General features: G+C 41.4%; 1 protein-coding gene across 1 annotated transcript in view; it reads left to right on the top strand.

The window, feature by feature from the left end:
* The window catches only part of LOC142585987 (ATP-binding cassette sub-family A member 2-like), a 275223-nt gene that overhangs the window by 11508 nt on the left and 244878 nt on the right, over positions 1-18837 (top strand). Inside the window, exon 3 of the mRNA XM_075697164.1 lies at positions 17366-17477. Within this exon, the coding sequence (XP_075553279.1) occupies positions 17366-17477 (112 nt within the window). The remainder of the gene's footprint in view (positions 1-17365; positions 17478-18837) is intronic.

Genomic DNA, 18837 nt, shown 5'->3' on the forward strand with positions numbered 1-18837 from the left:
CTAACCTGTCAAAATTGATGTCATTGGGAGCTGGCACTGGCATTTCACTATATCCACCCATTTTTCTTGCTTACAAAACATTCACATTTAGAGGTCCTTTAATGGACAAAAATTCACGGAAGCTTTAGTGCATAACTCTAATGCTTCTACTAAAATGATGTTTGTTTAATATATGCAAAAGGCAGGGAGCGCATATATATGTGCTACTCTCCCATTCTCATCTTGTGAGCTCTAGCATGCTCCTTTCTTCAGGTTTAGATTCTCATAATAGCAGCAGCATTTAATTAATGTGGAGAAACCTGTACAGAAATTTTGTATATGGCCTGTTCTCATGGCAAAATAAAACAGAAGGGAAGAAGAAGAATAAAACATAAACAAACAAATAAAACAGAAATAAACAGAACATTAGCATAGAACAATAAGAATTGTGCTAAGAAGTACTAGTGCATAAATGGAAATATGCATGTCCAAGAATTGAATTCATGCCTTTTAACAAATGTGGCAGTAAATATTTGTGTTGCATATTTTTTAATTCTCCTTGTGAGGAGGACCAACAAATGTGAAAACCGTACCCTTATGCAGTATCCTCAAGCAACCACCACAGCTAAATGATTTTTATTCCTCTGATGCATTGTCAAACACTCCTGTATGCAGTAACGTACCAACTATTTTTCGAGTGGGGGAAAAGTTACTCTCTCTCTCTCTCTGGCTATATATATATATATATATATATATATATATATATATATATCGGAAAGTGATCTTCGCAGTCCATGCCACCTGGGATCGCTCTGCCGTCACTATTCTGTCTGCATTGACACCCCATGCCAGCAACGGCAGCTGCACTACCCTGCATATAATTTCCTCTTTGACTTCTGCAGTACATGTTTGTTTTTCATATGCTTTACCACAGAGCTAGACACGGAGGGCTCCTTCCAAGGGGTGCGGAGGTTAGGTAGACCAATAAACGATGACACATTCTTTTATTTAATCTGTTAAGGACACATTGATTTGTTTGAAAATATTCATTGGAGGTTATATGGAAGTTTGCGCCACGACTGGGCCCAGAATGCATACACAGAGCGGCCCCAGGTGGCACGTCTACTGTAAAGTTCGCCGCCCTTGCGGATTATCCAATTGCCATTGCAATAAAAAGGCTGAAAAATGCATCAGTCAAAGATAGCTTTGTCTTCAACAGATCTAGTTTTCAATCATACATTATGAACCATTACTGTCTAGTGTTGACAACATTTTAGGAAGCGTGTCACTGAAGTGAAACAAAAATAAAGTCACTAAAACTCTCGCTATAACTGTGAAGTGGATCTTAAGAATCTAGGTATCTTGAAACACTAATATAAGCTAGCAAGAAGTAAATAATTGACCTAGACGTGTCACGTAGGTCTAATGTTCGTGCAGCTGAAGGAAAACAGTGAATTTACCAACAGAGTTTAGAGGGCTTTAGCTTTAGTAATGTATTTACTATAGGATAGGTGAATATCGAAGTTTCGAATATAAATAGTTGGTGTGTAATATTTTATTTGTATTTGAAAATGAACTATCTGGTATTTTCGAATATCAGAACTAACCAGATATTTCGCAACAACCGACTGTTCAAATAGGGTTACTGTTCTCCATCTGCTGAACAAAGCATCGCAAATTATAATTATCAGGAGTAAAACAGCGACAAGGTTTTTGACACACTGCAGAAACCAGATCGGTAATATTAGCTTTGTTTTCGGTTTTGCGCGTCCTGCTTAGTGGCTACATTGTTGGGCTGCTAAGCACGAGGTCGCGGGATCGAATCCCAGTGACAGCGGCTGCATTTGGATGGGGGCGAAATGTTAAAACACCTGTGTACTTAGATTTAGGTGCAAGTTAATGAAGCCCAGGTGTTCCAAATTTCCGGAGCCCCCGGGCACTACGACGTGCCTCATAATCAGATCGTGGTTTTGGCACGTAAAACCTAATAATTTAATTTTTTTCAGTTTTGCGCTGGAAGTTTTGCATGGGTAATACTCCTTGGGTTAGATCTTGTATACATACATAAATGCCAAAGACTGCACGGACGTAGGAACTGCCTTCGTCGCTGTAGCACAATTTGTAGTGCAACGCACACGTAATGGAGAGGTTGTGGATTTGGCTCTCACCGTCAGCAAGTTGATTTTTCCTCCATTTCCCATTAGCTTCTAATTTCTGCACTTCTATTAGAAACCACAAATCATTTGTGCTATGCTTTCTGTTTCTTCGTTATCTGTTGTTTTCATATGGTTCTGACTACCGAATACGTGCGAGCGCTATTACAAAATTGGGCCCCTCGGTTCCCCTTCTTTCCGTCCAGTACATGAGAATCAGCTATATTGTGCTTATGGCCTACAATGAGTCTTTGTTGCAGCCTAGGCATGTAGGAGTTTTATCTCTTACATTACAACCAGTGATGTTTTTTTCTTGTAAAAGGCTCTGTATTCTGTCTAAGGCACACAAATACCTCCTTAGTGTTTTATTTTCCTTTTTCATAACTTCTGATATTTTTTCAAGAACTATTTATTATGCGTTTTTGGAAAGTTGGTCAGTTTCAAATGCCTGTCATTCTTGGAAAGCTTGTTTGCCACCAGGCTTAAAGGTCTCAAGTAGCTATTCGTGTAGTTTATTTCAGGACTCTTGCAATCTTGTGTCTAAAACGATCTTAATTGTCCATGATAGTTGACTGTCTATTCAGTGCAGGCGCGTTCCTCATTATACTGAAATAAATATTCATGCTGTAAATATGTATGTCTGCGTTTGTCTATTCGTATTCGTTTCGTACTTGAAAAAGTCGATATTCGATTGGCTACCTCTAATGTTTACATATTGGATTAGGACATCTTGAATGTTTCATTATCTTCAGATTGAAAGGTTACAAATACAGCACGATTCAAAAGAACACAAGCAACATAGTTTTTCTAGCATGAAAATGTCTTTAGTCTGCATATTATCCCTTAATTTTTTGTGCTTGTTGACATCTGTGGTAGCAGAACTAGGTTCTGTGGAACATGCTTGGCCGCATGTTGTTAACATGGCAATGACAATTACCTGAGCTTTGTACAAGTTAAATACTGTATTTTCGCCCTTGATCTAGCTGAAAGCCTCTGTGAAGTACTGCTGAAGTGACTAGTGCAAGAGTGGACATGGGGTACTAAAAAGGCTACAAGGACAAGCGCAAGGGAAGTACTGATTGGTCCGAAAGGTGTGAGAAACGGATGAGATTTGTTCAGTCGTGTGTTAAAGAGCTAAGCCGTTCCGATATTTACGCCTTTACGCAGTCAATATGTCTTATTCATCTGCTGTGTTTTAAATCTGGACAGAAAATTTATTCCACTTGGTTATAGTAAATTACTTCTCAGGCACGCTTGCCAAGCATCTACCAATCGAATAGATTTAGTCACAATGCTGAACCCGCAGCGTTTAAATGCTGTGGGTTCACATAGGTTTTGTAATATTCAATTATATGTATATTGAATTGTTTTGTAAATAATAAATAAACTTCAATTTTGTGACCAAAATATCAAGGCTATGGTGACCACTGTGCTGTGAAGCACTAGCACAGTGTGAAGGCTACCAATGTGAAGGCAACTGTTGGTTCATCATGGTCACGAAGCCTATGCATTGTACAGCGAGTTTCGGACACTTGCCTGTGGCTTTTGAATATCAATGTGCGTTCTTGAAGGCTATTTTCCAAGCAATTTTCTTAACTCGTTAAAATATTGCCAACTGTTCATTCAAGTCACTAAAAAGTCACTGGTTGCTAAATAGCAAACTTTGCCGTAGACAGACAAAAAAGGCACTAAATCTAGCGTCAAAATCACTAAATTGGCAACACTGATAAAATAACGGTAAATTATAAAAGCAAATTTGATTTTGTGTTTTCAAAGATGGTTAGGTTAGACGGCCCCAGCAAACGCGTGATGATGCGAGTGATGGTAGATTAAACTTGTTTTGGACAGCCTAGCGATAGCTTCTTCAGCAATGCAGGTTTGCAAGGCACGTCCCGCAGGCGTCTCGCACTGCAAAGTACGGAGTAGCGCGTCATCTGTTACTGCACTTGGAGGCGAGGCCCGCAAGCAAGGGATCCGTAATAAATAGATTGTATCTATGTGAGGCCAATCTGAGAGAAACTTGGCCTCTGCTGTTGTTTTGTTGTATTTGTGCAGTGTGCAGCCGAAAGTGCCCACTTTCACAAGTTGTGTGTGCATAGGAGGCGAATAAATGGCCTACTTTTCCTTTTCAATTATGACTTTGAGGGGAGGGGTACACCTTTCCCCGAACCAGTAGATACACCTATGACAAGCATGGTGTCACGTACATACAGGAAAATATAAATACATCTCACTCGATGACTACGAGCACTCGCTGTCATAACGCTGACGTGATGAAGACTGCCGGCAGCGAGAAGCGAACACTTTGTGCTGCCTCAGTTTCACCACGAGAACACCTTTCATGACCAAATAAGTGAAAGCAGTCTTCAAAGTTCTGGGAACCTCAATTGCACTATTGAGGTTCAATTGCACTATTGACAAACCAAGTAACCCAAATCAATGTGTAGATCAAGACTTGAAAGACTACTGCAGATTTGCAGAAGTGGGGAAATTTGTGAACTGTTACTGAGTAGACTCTCTGCTATTTGAATACCAGTGATGAGTGCGCTGAAGAACCAATGTGGCCGAGACTCCATGTGCAGCTGATGAAGAGGCCAGACCCCCATTATCAGTTCAAGACGCTTTCTGTTGATTCAAGTGATCTTGGCTGGGACTCTAGGCACATATATTCGCGGGTTTCAAAAGTTGGGGGGCAAATCACCTACTTTGCCCCCCTCCCCCCCGTCCTGAGAATGGGGGAGCAAGTGCCCCCCTTGCCTCCCCCCCCAGGTAAATACGCCTATGATTGTATGCAAGCTGTGTCTTTTAGGAGACATGAAGAAATGTGCATTGTCTGTCTTAACAAACTAATCATAGCATGTAACACTAGCAGCTTGCATTTTTGAACCTACCAAGTTTGTTGAGACTTCATAAAAGCAAGGTGCGTGTTTTGCAAAAGTGAATAACCATGCATACTTCAGGTTTATTTTAAAGAGAAAATTGGACACATTTTCATAAGTTCTCTTGAGGAAAAATTTATTTTCATCCATTGGTCTTGGACTTCCATGTGCTTGGTATTTGACCTCCCACTTGTTTTTTTTTTTTAACTTAAAAAGCAAGAACATCATTTTGCTTTATTAAGGCAAAAGGGTGTACTTAATGCTTGCCACAATTCTTACACTGAGGAATGTTATGGCTGCATCTCCCACCAACTTTTCTTGTCAACATCTGTAACGGGCACACTGCTGGGACAGTGAGCAAGAGTTAAGGTGGTGGTTCCACACTGGCTGCATTGCATGTACATGTTTGCGTGGGTACTGATCCTCAGTTGTCTCGCAGATAATGATGATGTATACATCATTTGAAATCTTAACTTCTCTTCCTTATAGTAGCACAGTTCACTGACTGCTAGCTGTGTTTTATTCCACAGGTACACGTGAAATAAGACGCACTAATGTATGTATGCTTGCTTTTCAGTGCGGCGCGCTGCCGTGAAGCCACACTTCAAAGTGCTGGCAACCTAGAATTCGGATCGTGATGAGCTGCGCTCAGCGGCTGTCCTAGCCAGTAGAAACTGATGATAAAGCTGTCACACGACAGAGCAAATCGTGATTTGAGCTTTCGAATTGCATATCATGTGATCATACGTACAACACCCGTGCCGGTAGTGCACCCCTGGACCACTCGAAACACTTGGCGATATGTGGCTCAGCCGCCTTTGCTCCGTCACCGTTGACCATGCGAGGGCTGCTCCATTCACACTGTCACCCTTTGTCGTGAGAATGTTAGCCGTGAAGTCACCCGATTCACGTTGCATGTCATGTGACTGTTTTGTCCATGATGCGTCCATGATGCGTCCATGATGCGTCCATGATGTGTCTGTTGTGTTAATCAAGCTTTAACAGCATCGCCGAAAAGAGGGGGGAGAGAGAGCAGCTGGCTAAAGTTATGACATAGGCGAGTTGTGCATCAGTGCAAAGACTTTTTGCAAAGATTTTAGCGTTGTGTTGTATGCAGCTATTTCCACGGCTTATACGCGTGGTCCTTTCTTTTTCTTTCCTGGCTGTTGTGATTGGGGGTGCGGGTTGTACGTGCAAGAAATAGGGTAATAAGTGGTGTTAAGGTGTGAACTCTATTTCTGTTCAGAAAGATGCCAAGAAAACAGGGAAGTTTATATCAATATAACTTTTATGTTGTGAAATGCCCAAATCCAATTTTTGCAGTATTAAATGATCATGGTTTGCTCTTCTTGTGTGTGAAGTTTTGTTAAATTTAGATTTATTTGGGGGGGGGTCTCATAATAATTTTCTAAGTTTGTTCATTTAGCTTGTATCTGACTTTTTCGTTCACATACTACTAAACGAATGCTTTTTTTCAAGGTACGTAGGCTCCACATACAAAACCAACTTCTGAACGTTCTTCTAAACGCTCATGCTTTCATAAATTCGCTGTAAACCAATATTTGTGTGACAGGGTACGATATGAAATAGGTAAATATTCACCTTCATATTGCCACACAGACGAACTTTCTCAAACTACACATGATTTTACGACACTTTGTGGCCAGAAATATGACTGTTGTGCATCAATCGGTCGATCTCCTTGCAAGACTGCATCTAGCATGCAACACAAGATAAGGACAGAGTTAAAACCGACGATCACAGGTGCTATCCTTGTCTCTGTCCTTGTCTTGTGTTGTGCGCAAGATGCAGTAATGGAACACCAGCAAGCCCGAACTTACATAATTTCTCGTTGCAAAGTTGCAATGCTACCTGATTGTATAGTATGTAAGCTGCAATATTTTTCAATATTTTTATGTTGGTGTTATGTTGCAAGACGCTCATGTGTCTGTCAAGGGTGGCCTGTCTGTCAAAGGTGGCCAAAGTAAGCACTTCACTTCACTAATATTCCGTCTCACGAACTCTGTGTAGTGCCGTGAAAGTTGTGGGTCATATTGGCCAGCCAGAAAGTAATTGGAAAAAAGACTCCTTCATTTACTGAACATGGTTTTTGGGCACTGGATGTGATATGCAAAAGCAAAGACACACACATGCACAAGGCACCCACCGAAATTCCCAAGGAAAAGTTCTATTAAGTTTCTTCATTGTCTGCCACTGGTTTCCCTCAGTGTAACTCAACAGTGTAACCCAAACAAATGGAATCCTCATAGAAGGATTAATAGCACACAATTGGCAAGCTCTCCTTGTTTCTCTGGAACCTGCAGCCAGCTCTTGTTGCTGGTTGGCTGACATGAGCCTCAGCCTTCGCTGCACTTACCATTGGGGGGGAAAAAACACCTTCTCTCTGGTCTATTGCACATCAATACAAAGTGCACTGTTGCCACTTAGGCAGAACTCTTGAGCAGGGACCACATGGATTCACAACAGTCCAGAGGGCATTATGCTGTTGCTGAGGTAGCTCACGTGGGAATGGTTTGACACACAGCTTCACAAATCCTTTCCTGGAGCATGTTTATGACCCAAAATTGCATGCCGGACGACTCGAATCGCACATTGTGTTTTCTTGACAGATGTTTTCACTGTTCCACGCGGGCTAATTTCTTTTCTAGATACTTTGTGTATCTAGAATTTGTGCTGGTCTGGGACCAGGACAAATTTTTCTTCAACTGCGAGGCTTTCCTTTCGAAGAATTCGTATAGGTTTCCTTTGTAGCAATTGCTATGATTGAGTGGATGTCTCATTTTCCATTAATCAGGGACTCTAAGTAGTTGACGAAAAAATGTGAGTACGAAGGTGGCTGGTCAGTGCCGAGTGGCTAGAATCATGCTGTTTTCTTTCTGCTTAGTGCCGTATTTTCCAGACTATAAGTGGCATATTTTTTACCAAAATTTTTCTCGGTGTGTTTTTTACAACAGTGTGACTTTATGCACAAAATGATGCATGCTGGCACGCTAATATGGCATGCTAATGTGGCCATCTTTTTATTCTCGAGCACGCCACACCACAGAAGCAATGCAAGCGACATGCCTACATCTCTAAATCTTATTCAGAGGCTGATGACAGTAACCCAGCAACGCTGCCAGCCAAAGTAGCTGAACTTTTCTACTGTGATGGAGGATGAGGCCATTGATGGCTTCGAATGAAGTGCAACAAATGTTGGGTTTCAGCACTTGAGAGGAGTGCTGGTTGAAGTTTTTTTCTACTAGAATTTGCAGCTCATAAAAATTTTATTTACAGGAATTTTATCACCCTGAAAAGGATAAGCGCGGCATTTTGCGAGGAGTGCAGAAGTGAGCATAATCGTGTTTCTTCATGCCGACTGAGTTAAAATAGGCCCGTCTTACACATAAGTGTGACTTATATACCAATTTCTTTCTTCAAAATTCGTGAGATGTGGGTGGTGTGACGTGTAATCCGGACAATACAGTGCTTATCTGGAAATTGGGTGGTGTTGTGAACCAAACTATGCTGGATCGCGCCTCATAATGAATGGACCAAGCTTCTCAATCCTTGTGAAAAGAATGACCCCCCCCCTTTCCCCCGCATGGCCCTCAGAAGAGGTAGTTACTGCTCATGGTTCAAACTTTTGATGCATCATGGAGGCCTGCCCGCACTTCACGATTATTTTCTGAATTGAGATGGGGGGGGGGGGGGCAATAGTGTATCTCGAAAGAGTTTTAGCTTCAAGTAAAATTTGCAACACAGCTGACTCAAATTTTCGTACTTTGTCTACATGATCTGCTTTGTGTATTATGTTTATCAGGATTTGCAAAATTCTATAAATTTGCCATGACACTGGCCTTTGTACTAAGCTATAACTTTTTTTTACTACAGGCTACAGTTATACCATGGGGCTTTCGTCATTACCTAATCTTGATGCTTTAAGTGGACGCTATATTCGGGTACAACTTAAGAAGGCAGGAGAGGACCCACCCAAATGATTTAAGCATGGCAGCCAATTGCCTCCGCGACTAAAGAAGTAGTCCCACTGATGACACTTGGCCCAGATAGAAGCGCGCGCTGCCATGTTCTCTGTCGGCGGGGTCACCAGCTGTCCGGCTCATGACGTCAGTCTAGAGTGCGTGCCCATTGGTAGAGGCTCATGTGCATCTGCCTTTGAGGGCCAAATGTCGCTGCCTACTAAAGTTGTACCTGATAGCACAGTGTGTCCATTTTCTTTCTTTCTTTTCTTTCTTCTGAAATTCTGACTGAAGGTTTTATTAGTCTTAAATGGTTACCATTAGATTGTTGACAAAAACCAATTGGACCCATTCAGTATTTCTGATGCAGAAAAGCAGTCTCATTCCAAGCTATCAATCTTTCCAAGACAGGGGAAGAAGCTGACTTAACACCTTGTTCAAACCATGTTTGGCTCACGAACTAAGAGTATGAAACCCTATGCAATGCATTTTTGCCATGAACATTTCATGCTTGATGTCATTCTGTTTCTACATGTAGTCTACAAAAAGCTTTCTATCACCCTTGACACCATTTGCATGTATGCTCTCAACGGTTGTTTACAAATCTATGGCAGGCATCATAAGCAGTTCTTTCTTCTCAATCCGAGCTGCTTCCACTGTCAAATGGCTGTCTTGCAATTTCGCCACTCAAACTGTTCAACAGGTTTGTAAGAGCTGAGTGGCGTTTTTTTTTTTTAAATAATGTGATAGCATTACTTTGGTGTTTTCTGAAAGGCGTGTAGTGTCTTTTTTCATCTACTTTGACATTTTAATAAAGCAGTCCTACACTTAGTTATCACTTGACATTCGTGACCTGTTGTGACATGAAGGAATGAAATGAATGTGAGTATAAGATAAGCAAAATTTTGCAAGTACACTTCTTTATATATGTAATTTGATTGGCAAAAGATGTCGGACATTGTGCTATAACAAACCATAAGTGCATAAACTGGCGCCACAATCTCCCCAGACCTTCTTTCCTCATTCCTTCCACGCTTTTTGCATGACTACCCTCACCTTTAATACAGTGGACTCTCTTTAAATGGAACCTCAAGGGACCAGGGAAATTGGTTCTGTTTATCAGGAGTTTCATTAACTGAGAGACAAAGCTGAATACAATTGCATGAATACAAAACCAACCAACCAACCAACCATGAAGATGGCATTCCATTTAAGAGGCAGTTCCGTTTAAGTGATTTCTGTATGTCGAGATTTTACTGTACTACTGCGAGCACGAGGTTGGCCTTTTTTTTATTTGGGGCAACTTGGATCCAGCTGGAATCTTGCTTACAAAATTTGGGCACCCCTTATTGGTATGCATACACTATACATATTCAACTGTCATCAACCAGAATATTTCAAGGAGCAGGATATTTGAGTTAAACTGAATTGAATTACATATATTCCTTAACAGCATAGTGAGGAAGACTAAGGAAAAATCTGTAATTACAGTATGATGCGAGCCTGGCCACCTTCTCAAGTTGCTCCAGGATATTTCCTTGATTAATTGATCCTGTTAAGTTTGCCACCATCAAAATATAGTTAGTGGATGTCAATTGGTGCACGCATGCAGTACTGAAAAGACTGTGCATAGCTATGTGAAAATTATCACTTTATTTTGCACTTACCAGCAATAATTTTGTTTACTGTGCTATACTGTTGTACAAAAGATAAAAAAAGAAAGAGAGAGGTGAGAGACTTACATACACATGCGTTAGCTTTCAGCTGTTTTCAACTGGAACAATGTTTACCACTAGCCCCAGTCGAAGCCTTATTGAACTTACCAGCAATCCTTACCACAAGGTGGCATGCAATTAGCAAGGTAAAGTTGTAGGCCAGTTGGTAGGACATTGGTTGTCAGGTTGCATGTGCCATCTTCTATAAAAGCCATGATGTTTTTCAATAAAAATTCAATTGCAAGTATCGCCCTGTGTTGTCGTCTCCCTCCGTCCTGTGTCTGTAGCGGTTTTATTCACAATGCAATTAGCACATAGAGCAGTAGCAAAAGCGTTAAAATGTGTGTTTTAGACAGCTTAAACAGGCACTTAAAGCCTAATAAGCACTACAAATTGTTTTAAAACCACAACCTGTTTTATGCATTGAATGTGGGTAGCGAATTTTCATGGTAAGAAATCTGACATAGCTTTCGCTGCTGAGGGTCTTAAGGTCAGCAACAATATTGTGCAAGCTATCACTTCGCAGTGCTTGCTGGCTATATAAGAAGCGGCCTTTTTACCAATATGCTTACTGCAGTCAACATGCTTAATGCATTCGTTCCGACACAGTGAGCAGGTATTGTATAAGTAATAGTTCAATTTTCCTGCTTACAAGGGCACATCAGTTGGATGAAGCACAAAAATCACAAAACAAGCCAGGAAACCTGCTAAAAAGTTAATGAGAGAAGCTAAAATTTGTGCCTAATGGATTAGTCAACAGATGTTTCAGTAAGAAAAGGAACCTTAACTAGTGTACGTTTACAAAGATTTGTAAATTTTGTGTAAGAACAGTACACATGATTATCTTCTCTTGGTTTTGCAGTTCAAGATTGTTCCTCTTCTCGCTCAGAATAAACTTGTAGGCTGAAAACGAGTTCTGAGCATTGACAGAGATGATGGGAGTGTTTCTTTATTTCCGTGTGTTTGGCAGCTTCACGCGCCCTAAAATTCTTATATGTTCACCTGTAAGAAGCTTGGAAATTTCTGTAAGCAGAAAAAAAAGTCAGTTTCCTGTTTAAAGTGCAACTCTGGTGATTTTTTGACCATGTCAAGGTAATGAATACTTAGGTTCCTGAGACATCCCTGTCATGTGTCTGACAGTAGGAGTGCTACGCAAATACGAAAATTATTTTAAATAAGCAAAAAACCGCAAAAACGAAACTGAAGCCTGACCAAGCAGCCGAGTGAACCTTTTCGCGTGACGTCGCAAGTGTTCCTACCGGGAAAAGCGCCCAAGGTATGCCAGTCTCACCTGCTGGCAGTGAAGAGCAGACGCTCGGCTGAATCGCGACCATGCCTGACCTTTGGGAGACAATGTCAGCTGCACCAGCTCTTCGGATCTGTCAAATATTGACTGTTATGATTCTGACAAATTCAGTAGCCATGAATCGCCGTTCGCATTCGACCCGCCACCACGAGAGCCAGCGCCCATGCGCTACATATCATGCTGCAACATGAAGACCAAGGGCAGCCCTAACCACTGATTTTATACGTGCTGCTTGTTATTGTACGTGTTTTACCCCTTCTCAGTGAAGCGCTTCGCATGCTCAATGTAAGATATGGAGCACGACTTTCCGCATTTGTATCTCACAAGAATGCTGCTGACAGTCCAAAGCACCGAACGGTGCATTTGTTTACATCGGCAGCTACAGCGACCACTCGTCATTCGCTTGAGATATAATGCGAGCCACTCATCAGTGACATCAATTAATGTCGGGACACATCAAAACAGGCAGATTTTGTGCATCTAAGCACCGTTGCATCACTCTGAATCGTGCCAATATGAGCGACCATGCACCTACAAAAATAGCGAGCCGGAGACCGTAGTATGGGAGCATTGTTATGCTGCCTGCGTATTATTCTTCGTATTCTCTTCATGTACGCAATATGTTCCGTAAAGGGGACATAGATGAGGACTTTGTGCTTATGATCGTTCATTTAGAGAATGCATAGTTTTCTCGCAGAAACGCAGATGCCAGTATAGACACCGTTGGCAGCTGAACGAGGTGGTTGTGTATGCTGCTGTATCGAGGGGCCTACGCTTGCTGCCAATTTGGGATATGCGGCAAGCAGTGCACCTCGGAAGCTAAATAATGAGTCGGCATGACAATACGTAAAAATACACCCATTTAGTGAAGTGCCGGTGAGTTTGGCGGGCAGCTTTTTGTCGAAAATGGAAATGTACCGATGTCAATACTGCTCCGTGTTGTCGCTTCTCGCCTTTTGTGTGTGCACTTTATGAAATGAGGCATCGTTTATTTCAAATCTGTTTGGTCAAAACTGAAGTACAGAAGGAGTTTTCTTCATCCTGATGGCTTAATTAGCTTCAGGGCAGTCGCTCAGGTCCGCCAGCAGCTGCAGCAGCTGACGCATGAACTATGAGACTGTGACATATAGGCTTAACCTCGGCTGAACGCGATCGCCATCGGTTGAAACTGTGTGCGGATGGCGAGGGCTGAAGTTCGTGCAGCCGACACAACACCACTTGCCTCCCATCTCTTGCACGTCTACAGGGAACGCAACTTCTCGTGACAGCAACTTCTCATGCCATGCATGCACCAACCAGCTCATGGTTGTCGACTTCTTGTCACTCTCGTCACTTTTGTCTGCATGATCCCGGCATGCTCTGTATGGAACACTCCTGACATCATGCACAATGTGGTCTGTAACTGAGGAGGAGGCTAGGTAGGATGTTCGAGGCAATTCATTGAATTCATTTGTAAAACATCTGTGCAACTCCCAAACCTGCTTTTGTTTGAGGACATGACGAAAGTGTTCAGAGGAACGTACCCAGCAAATTTCATCGACATCCGTTGACCTAGAAAAATTGCAGGAGTTGGGCCCTTTAAAACAAAGCAAAAACTTTGCATAAACTTTTTTGACAACTGCTGCCACACACAGTATGGATTAAGTTTGTGCTATGGTGCAGTAGCTGTGTTATGACTTGTGAGCTGTTCACAAGAACTCTTCCTTAAGTGCTTTTAATATATTGCTACGGCTTTATTTTTGCAAAGTGTTTCTTTTTATCACACGTTGAAGCACAGTAGTATGCATCTCCTTACATGTACCTTTTTAATTAAAAATACGGGGGAGGGCAATGGAAGGGGCAGTGTTTATTGCTTCATCTACTGCAGAGTTAAGATGAGCTGCCATCGACTGGTTTGTCTGTACAACCACAAAAGGAGCAGAGGTGCTGGAAAAGGGGACCACGTAACTACAGTGGACAGTACTTCCAGCACACTTCCACTTCACCTTCCACTTCACCTTGCACACTTCCACCTAACACACACGCTGCACAATCTGCAGTCAACAGTCTCTCCAAGCTAAAGTATGCTCTACCTCCTTCTCAAAACGTTGCACTTCTCTCTCTCAAATCCCCATGTGCAGTGTAACATGCAGTTGCGTGTCCACTGTTGAAGATTTTTGATGATCCATTTCTCTGGCATTGCTAACCAGTGTCAGGCATATGGTGAGAGTGATATTGTAATACTGGGGTTACTGCGCTACGACACATGGACAACAGAAGTAGAAAACGACAGGACGTGCATAGACTCGCAACTGAATTTTATTGGATGAAAGATGACACATATACACAAGTCATATGATGAGCTTTCCCACGTAGCAATAGATTACAGGGATTGTGAAAAAGAGACAAATAAGGTGTTCCTTCCACTTCTAGAAAAAGCAAACATTTTATTCTGTCATGGGGATCGTCGTACGCGGGAGCTGTTCGAGGCATTGTTGTAAAGAAGAAAGCGTGTGTATGTATTAGCGATCCCTCCATTGTGCTTGCTGATTGTAAGGTGCAATTTTGGATGGCCTATCAGCATGATGATGTCGTCGTAAAAAAATTGTATATATATGTCATCTTTCACCCAATAACATTCATTTGTGAGTCTGTGCGCATCCTGTCCTTTTCTACTTCTGTTGTCCGTCTGTCTTAGCGCATTAACCCCAGTATTACAAGATGAACTTACACCAACTAGGCCGACTTGCTGCTCTTCTGCAATATAGTGAGAGGCCCTCAAGAGCTCAAATAACATTGACAATGCAAGTGCTTATTTTCTGAGTCATATTGCGAGGTACATTGTCATTGGCAACAGCATCTGCCAATGCTGCTGGGTCTTGTGGAGAGAAGTAAGCGAATGTGGTTTTGAAACAAAAAATAGCCCTGCCCCAAAAAGTATTTTCAGGGGTTTATTATTAGGCATATATAGGCACAGTAGACTGAAATATGCATTTATAGGCACAATAATGTGAGTGCTGTACCCCTTCATAACCCATAATTTGTGCTTGCATACCAAAGGGGTGGGGCCCTGATGCGTGGGTACAAAATCAGGTCTCTTATATTGTCTTATATCTTATATCAGGTTATTATATTGTACAAGCACCACCTGCTTAATTGTTTGGTGCTCTGTAACAAGTTAAAGGAAGCAAATATGCAAGCAATGAGTGCACATATTGTCAAAAAATTTAGGAGCCATTGCACTCTGTGAAGGTGGAGGGCCAGTGAAGCTGTAGCACATCACACACAGTTAGACAACGGTACATGTATTTATTTTCATAATTTGGTAATGGGAGTGATGATAGCTTTGGGATTACTGTCATATACACTGATTGGTTTGGTTACAACCTTAGACAGAATCTTGGCCGAAGTAAAGCCTATACATGACCGTTGTTGAGTGGTTGAGTGACTTGGATTAGTGTGTCAAACCAAACTGTTCTAGCACAAACTGAGTGAACCATTCCTTGTCTGGTTATGAAATGTTCGCATTGAAGCCTCCAATGATGATCACAGGGGTAGTGCCATCGCGGCTAACCCATGCAGAGCGCGTGGTCACGAAGTTCTCAATATCACGCTTGAGTGTGCATGGAGATATATACACAGTGGATATCACAATTATATCTTCCCTTTGTACAGCACAGACATCCCCATAGTTTGTGGCATTGTCCTCTTGTGAGTCAAGGGTGTATGGTCGTACATATTTTGTCCTTTGTGTATATGGAAACGCCTCCTTCTTGTGAGTCCATGTGCTGTTCACAAATGATTCCAGTATACCTATCAACTTGAAACAGTGCATCTTGATTTACTTATTTCATTTATTATTATTTGTTATTATTAGGGGCAAAGTGCTTGAAGCCTGTTTCACCTCCGTCGCAGGTCAGCCTGGCATAGCACTATCTCCGTGATTGGCCCATGCTCACATTTTATTGTTGATGCACAAGCATGAAAAACACATGTAAATCTTTATTGAGTTATTATTACTATCATCATCATCATCATCATCATCATCATCATCATCATCATCATCACACCACCACCGCCATCATCATCATCATCATCATCATCATCATTATTATTATTGGCAGTGTGCTTGAAGCCTGCTTCACCTCCGCTGAGGGTCGGCCCGGTATTGCACTATCTCCGGGGTTGGCATATGTTCACCTTCTTTATTGTTGACGCATGGACACGAAAAATAAATGGAACCCTAGCCGCATACAGCTTCGCTGTAAAATGACGCAAGATGACCCACATGACAGAAGATGATTGCATGCAATGTGACAGGGCTCCTAGACCACTTCTGACACGCTGAAACTTTGGAATGCTACCATGAGAACTCTTCTCACTTGCCTGCACTTTAGACTTTTGCAGATGCATTGGGACCTCCACTATGTGGTCCTAAGTCAGCTTCAGTCATGTGCTTAGTGGCCTGTCTATTTTTCACAATGAGTGTACCCGCTGATGCATATTTATTTCGGCTACTTTGTTACAGAGCACCAAATGATTAAGTTGTTGCTGCTTGTACGAAATAATATAAAATTAAAGTATCTGTACTACACACACACGTCATGTGCATAGGGTGCCCTTGCTTTTACTTGAGCTAGGGTTTAAAATTCTGCCAGTCCATTATAGGAGAACGCAACTAACGTCATCTTGTTGGCCATTCTATGGAACAGGTCACACTACTTTTTGTATTCTAATTGTATAAATAGTCTATATTTTGTACCGATTAATTTCCCTAAATAAATTTAGGGGTAAGCTTCCTATGAGAAAGATGTAGAACATTCCAAAAAAATATTGCGCTTAGCAATATTTAACTTCCTACCTATTGCACAGTAATTGTTTTTCGTGTCGCAAGGCAAGCCTGCGACATATGAAACTGCACATGGCTGCCTTCCTGCGCTATGCAATTGCAGTGCTCTCGAACAGGCTACACATGGACATTCAGTGCTTTTATCCAAGGCAGCAATGATGTCTGCTTTCTGTCTTCTTATCACGAACCACTTCATTGTTTCTTTTGGCGCTGCAAGCAAGACTGAAAGTTTCGATGAATATAGAGCGCTGAATGACTGCTATCCCTTTAAGCTATTCTTACTGCCTCTTTTCTATATTAGGCTGAGCATACTTAGTTCAAAGTATTGGTGTGCTTAACCTGGACCACAGCAATTTTGGCATAGAAATGTTTCCTAGGCCACTTGTGGGGCAGGTAGGAGGATTTGTCACATTATTCAACTGAGTGGTGTACTCATGCTACTAGGGTAAGCATGGTTTTTTAAAGATTGCTCTGTTTTATGTTCTTAATTCTTACAATCAGTTGCAAACTTTTTTTCTTGTGCAGCCTCTTTTCCTGCCTTCCCATTGCCATCAGCTGGAGTTATTGCTGTGATGCAGGCATTCTGTGACAATGGTGTAAGAGACAGCAATGGCTTTGCGACATTTCCTAACAGCACGTAAGTATGTTGATTTAGGGAAGATGGCAAAGTACTTTGTAAATTATTTAAAGACAATAATGACTTTAATTTTTGTGGAAACATTTTTTTGTACTTTGAAACTGATGGCTGCTTTTATTTTAACTACCAATATGCTTTGTTAGATTATAGTAGAAATAAAAATGATTATGCTTTACATTGACAAAATGAAATAAATTATTAGCAGTTCAATGACTTCTAATTTTAAGGAGACATAAAAAAAGCTGTTAAACTATACAAAGTGACACTCTATGAAAGTGGGAGTAGTACTAACGTTTCAGTTACGTCGTGTGAATGCATATTGGTATTGACCTGAAGCTCCACCACTGAAGAGGTTGGCACCGCCATTTACATGGCGTTTTAGTTATAGGATCGTGTAATGGCGGTTCCCATATCCTCTGTAGTGGTAACAAGTGTGAAACTAATCTCTTTCATGAGACTGCGTTGTTACCTTGTTTCTGTTTCTTACTATCCTTAATGATGGTTTGTCTTCCGAGATATTTGTATGGCTACACTAGTAGGAGAAATTCGCTTACACACACCCCTTTCCATTGTGGCAGTTCAGTGTTCGGTGCTAAAATATGCGATATGATCGTGTAAAGCCAACAGTCAGTGAAGCCAAGGAAACCACCAGGGAAATTAGCTATGGATGTAAAAAATAATAAAGAAAATGGAAATGAAAGGGGAGAAAAAGGGAACTTGTTGCCGATGGGGACCGACCCCACAACTACCGATTGTGCTACAGCGATGGCTATCAATCTTTCCACTAACTTGGGTATTTATATTTAGTACTATATCTAGCCCTTGTAGTGTTAGCCAGCACCACTTGGAGCCATGGTGGGTGTATGTGGAACATTCTTTTCTACCCAATGGCATCACATAGCATGATAACTTGTTGCCGGTCTCCACCGGCGACAAGTTATCTTTTCGTCCACTTTCCTTTCCATTTTCGTTATTATTTTCTACATTTCATTTACAACCACAGCTAATTTCCCCAGTGCTTTCCTTGACTTCATTGGCTGTTGGTTTTGTCTGATCATGATTAACAAAACTGAGCTTTGCGGTTCCCCTTCTTCTAATATTGGATATGTGTAAACAAAGCTGATAAGCTTTCACAACTTATTAAAAGACTTATACGCAAGAGTCTGCTATGGGCTTGGTTATTTTATTTGGTAAATGGCCTTGGAGTGCCATTTAAACATGCTTTTGCCAAGGAATATTAATGTGTTAGCATTAGGAGTGTCAAAGTGGAAAAAAGGTGCGTGTGTGTGTGTATGTCTCTCTGCTATATATATATATATATATATATATATATATATAGTACAACTGACAATGGGGGGCG

This window comes from Dermacentor variabilis, chromosome 1 (assembly GCF_050947875.1).
Source record: "Dermacentor variabilis isolate Ectoservices chromosome 1, ASM5094787v1, whole genome shotgun sequence".
NCBI classification, from domain to species: Eukaryota; Metazoa; Arthropoda; class Arachnida; order Ixodida; family Ixodidae; genus Dermacentor; species Dermacentor variabilis.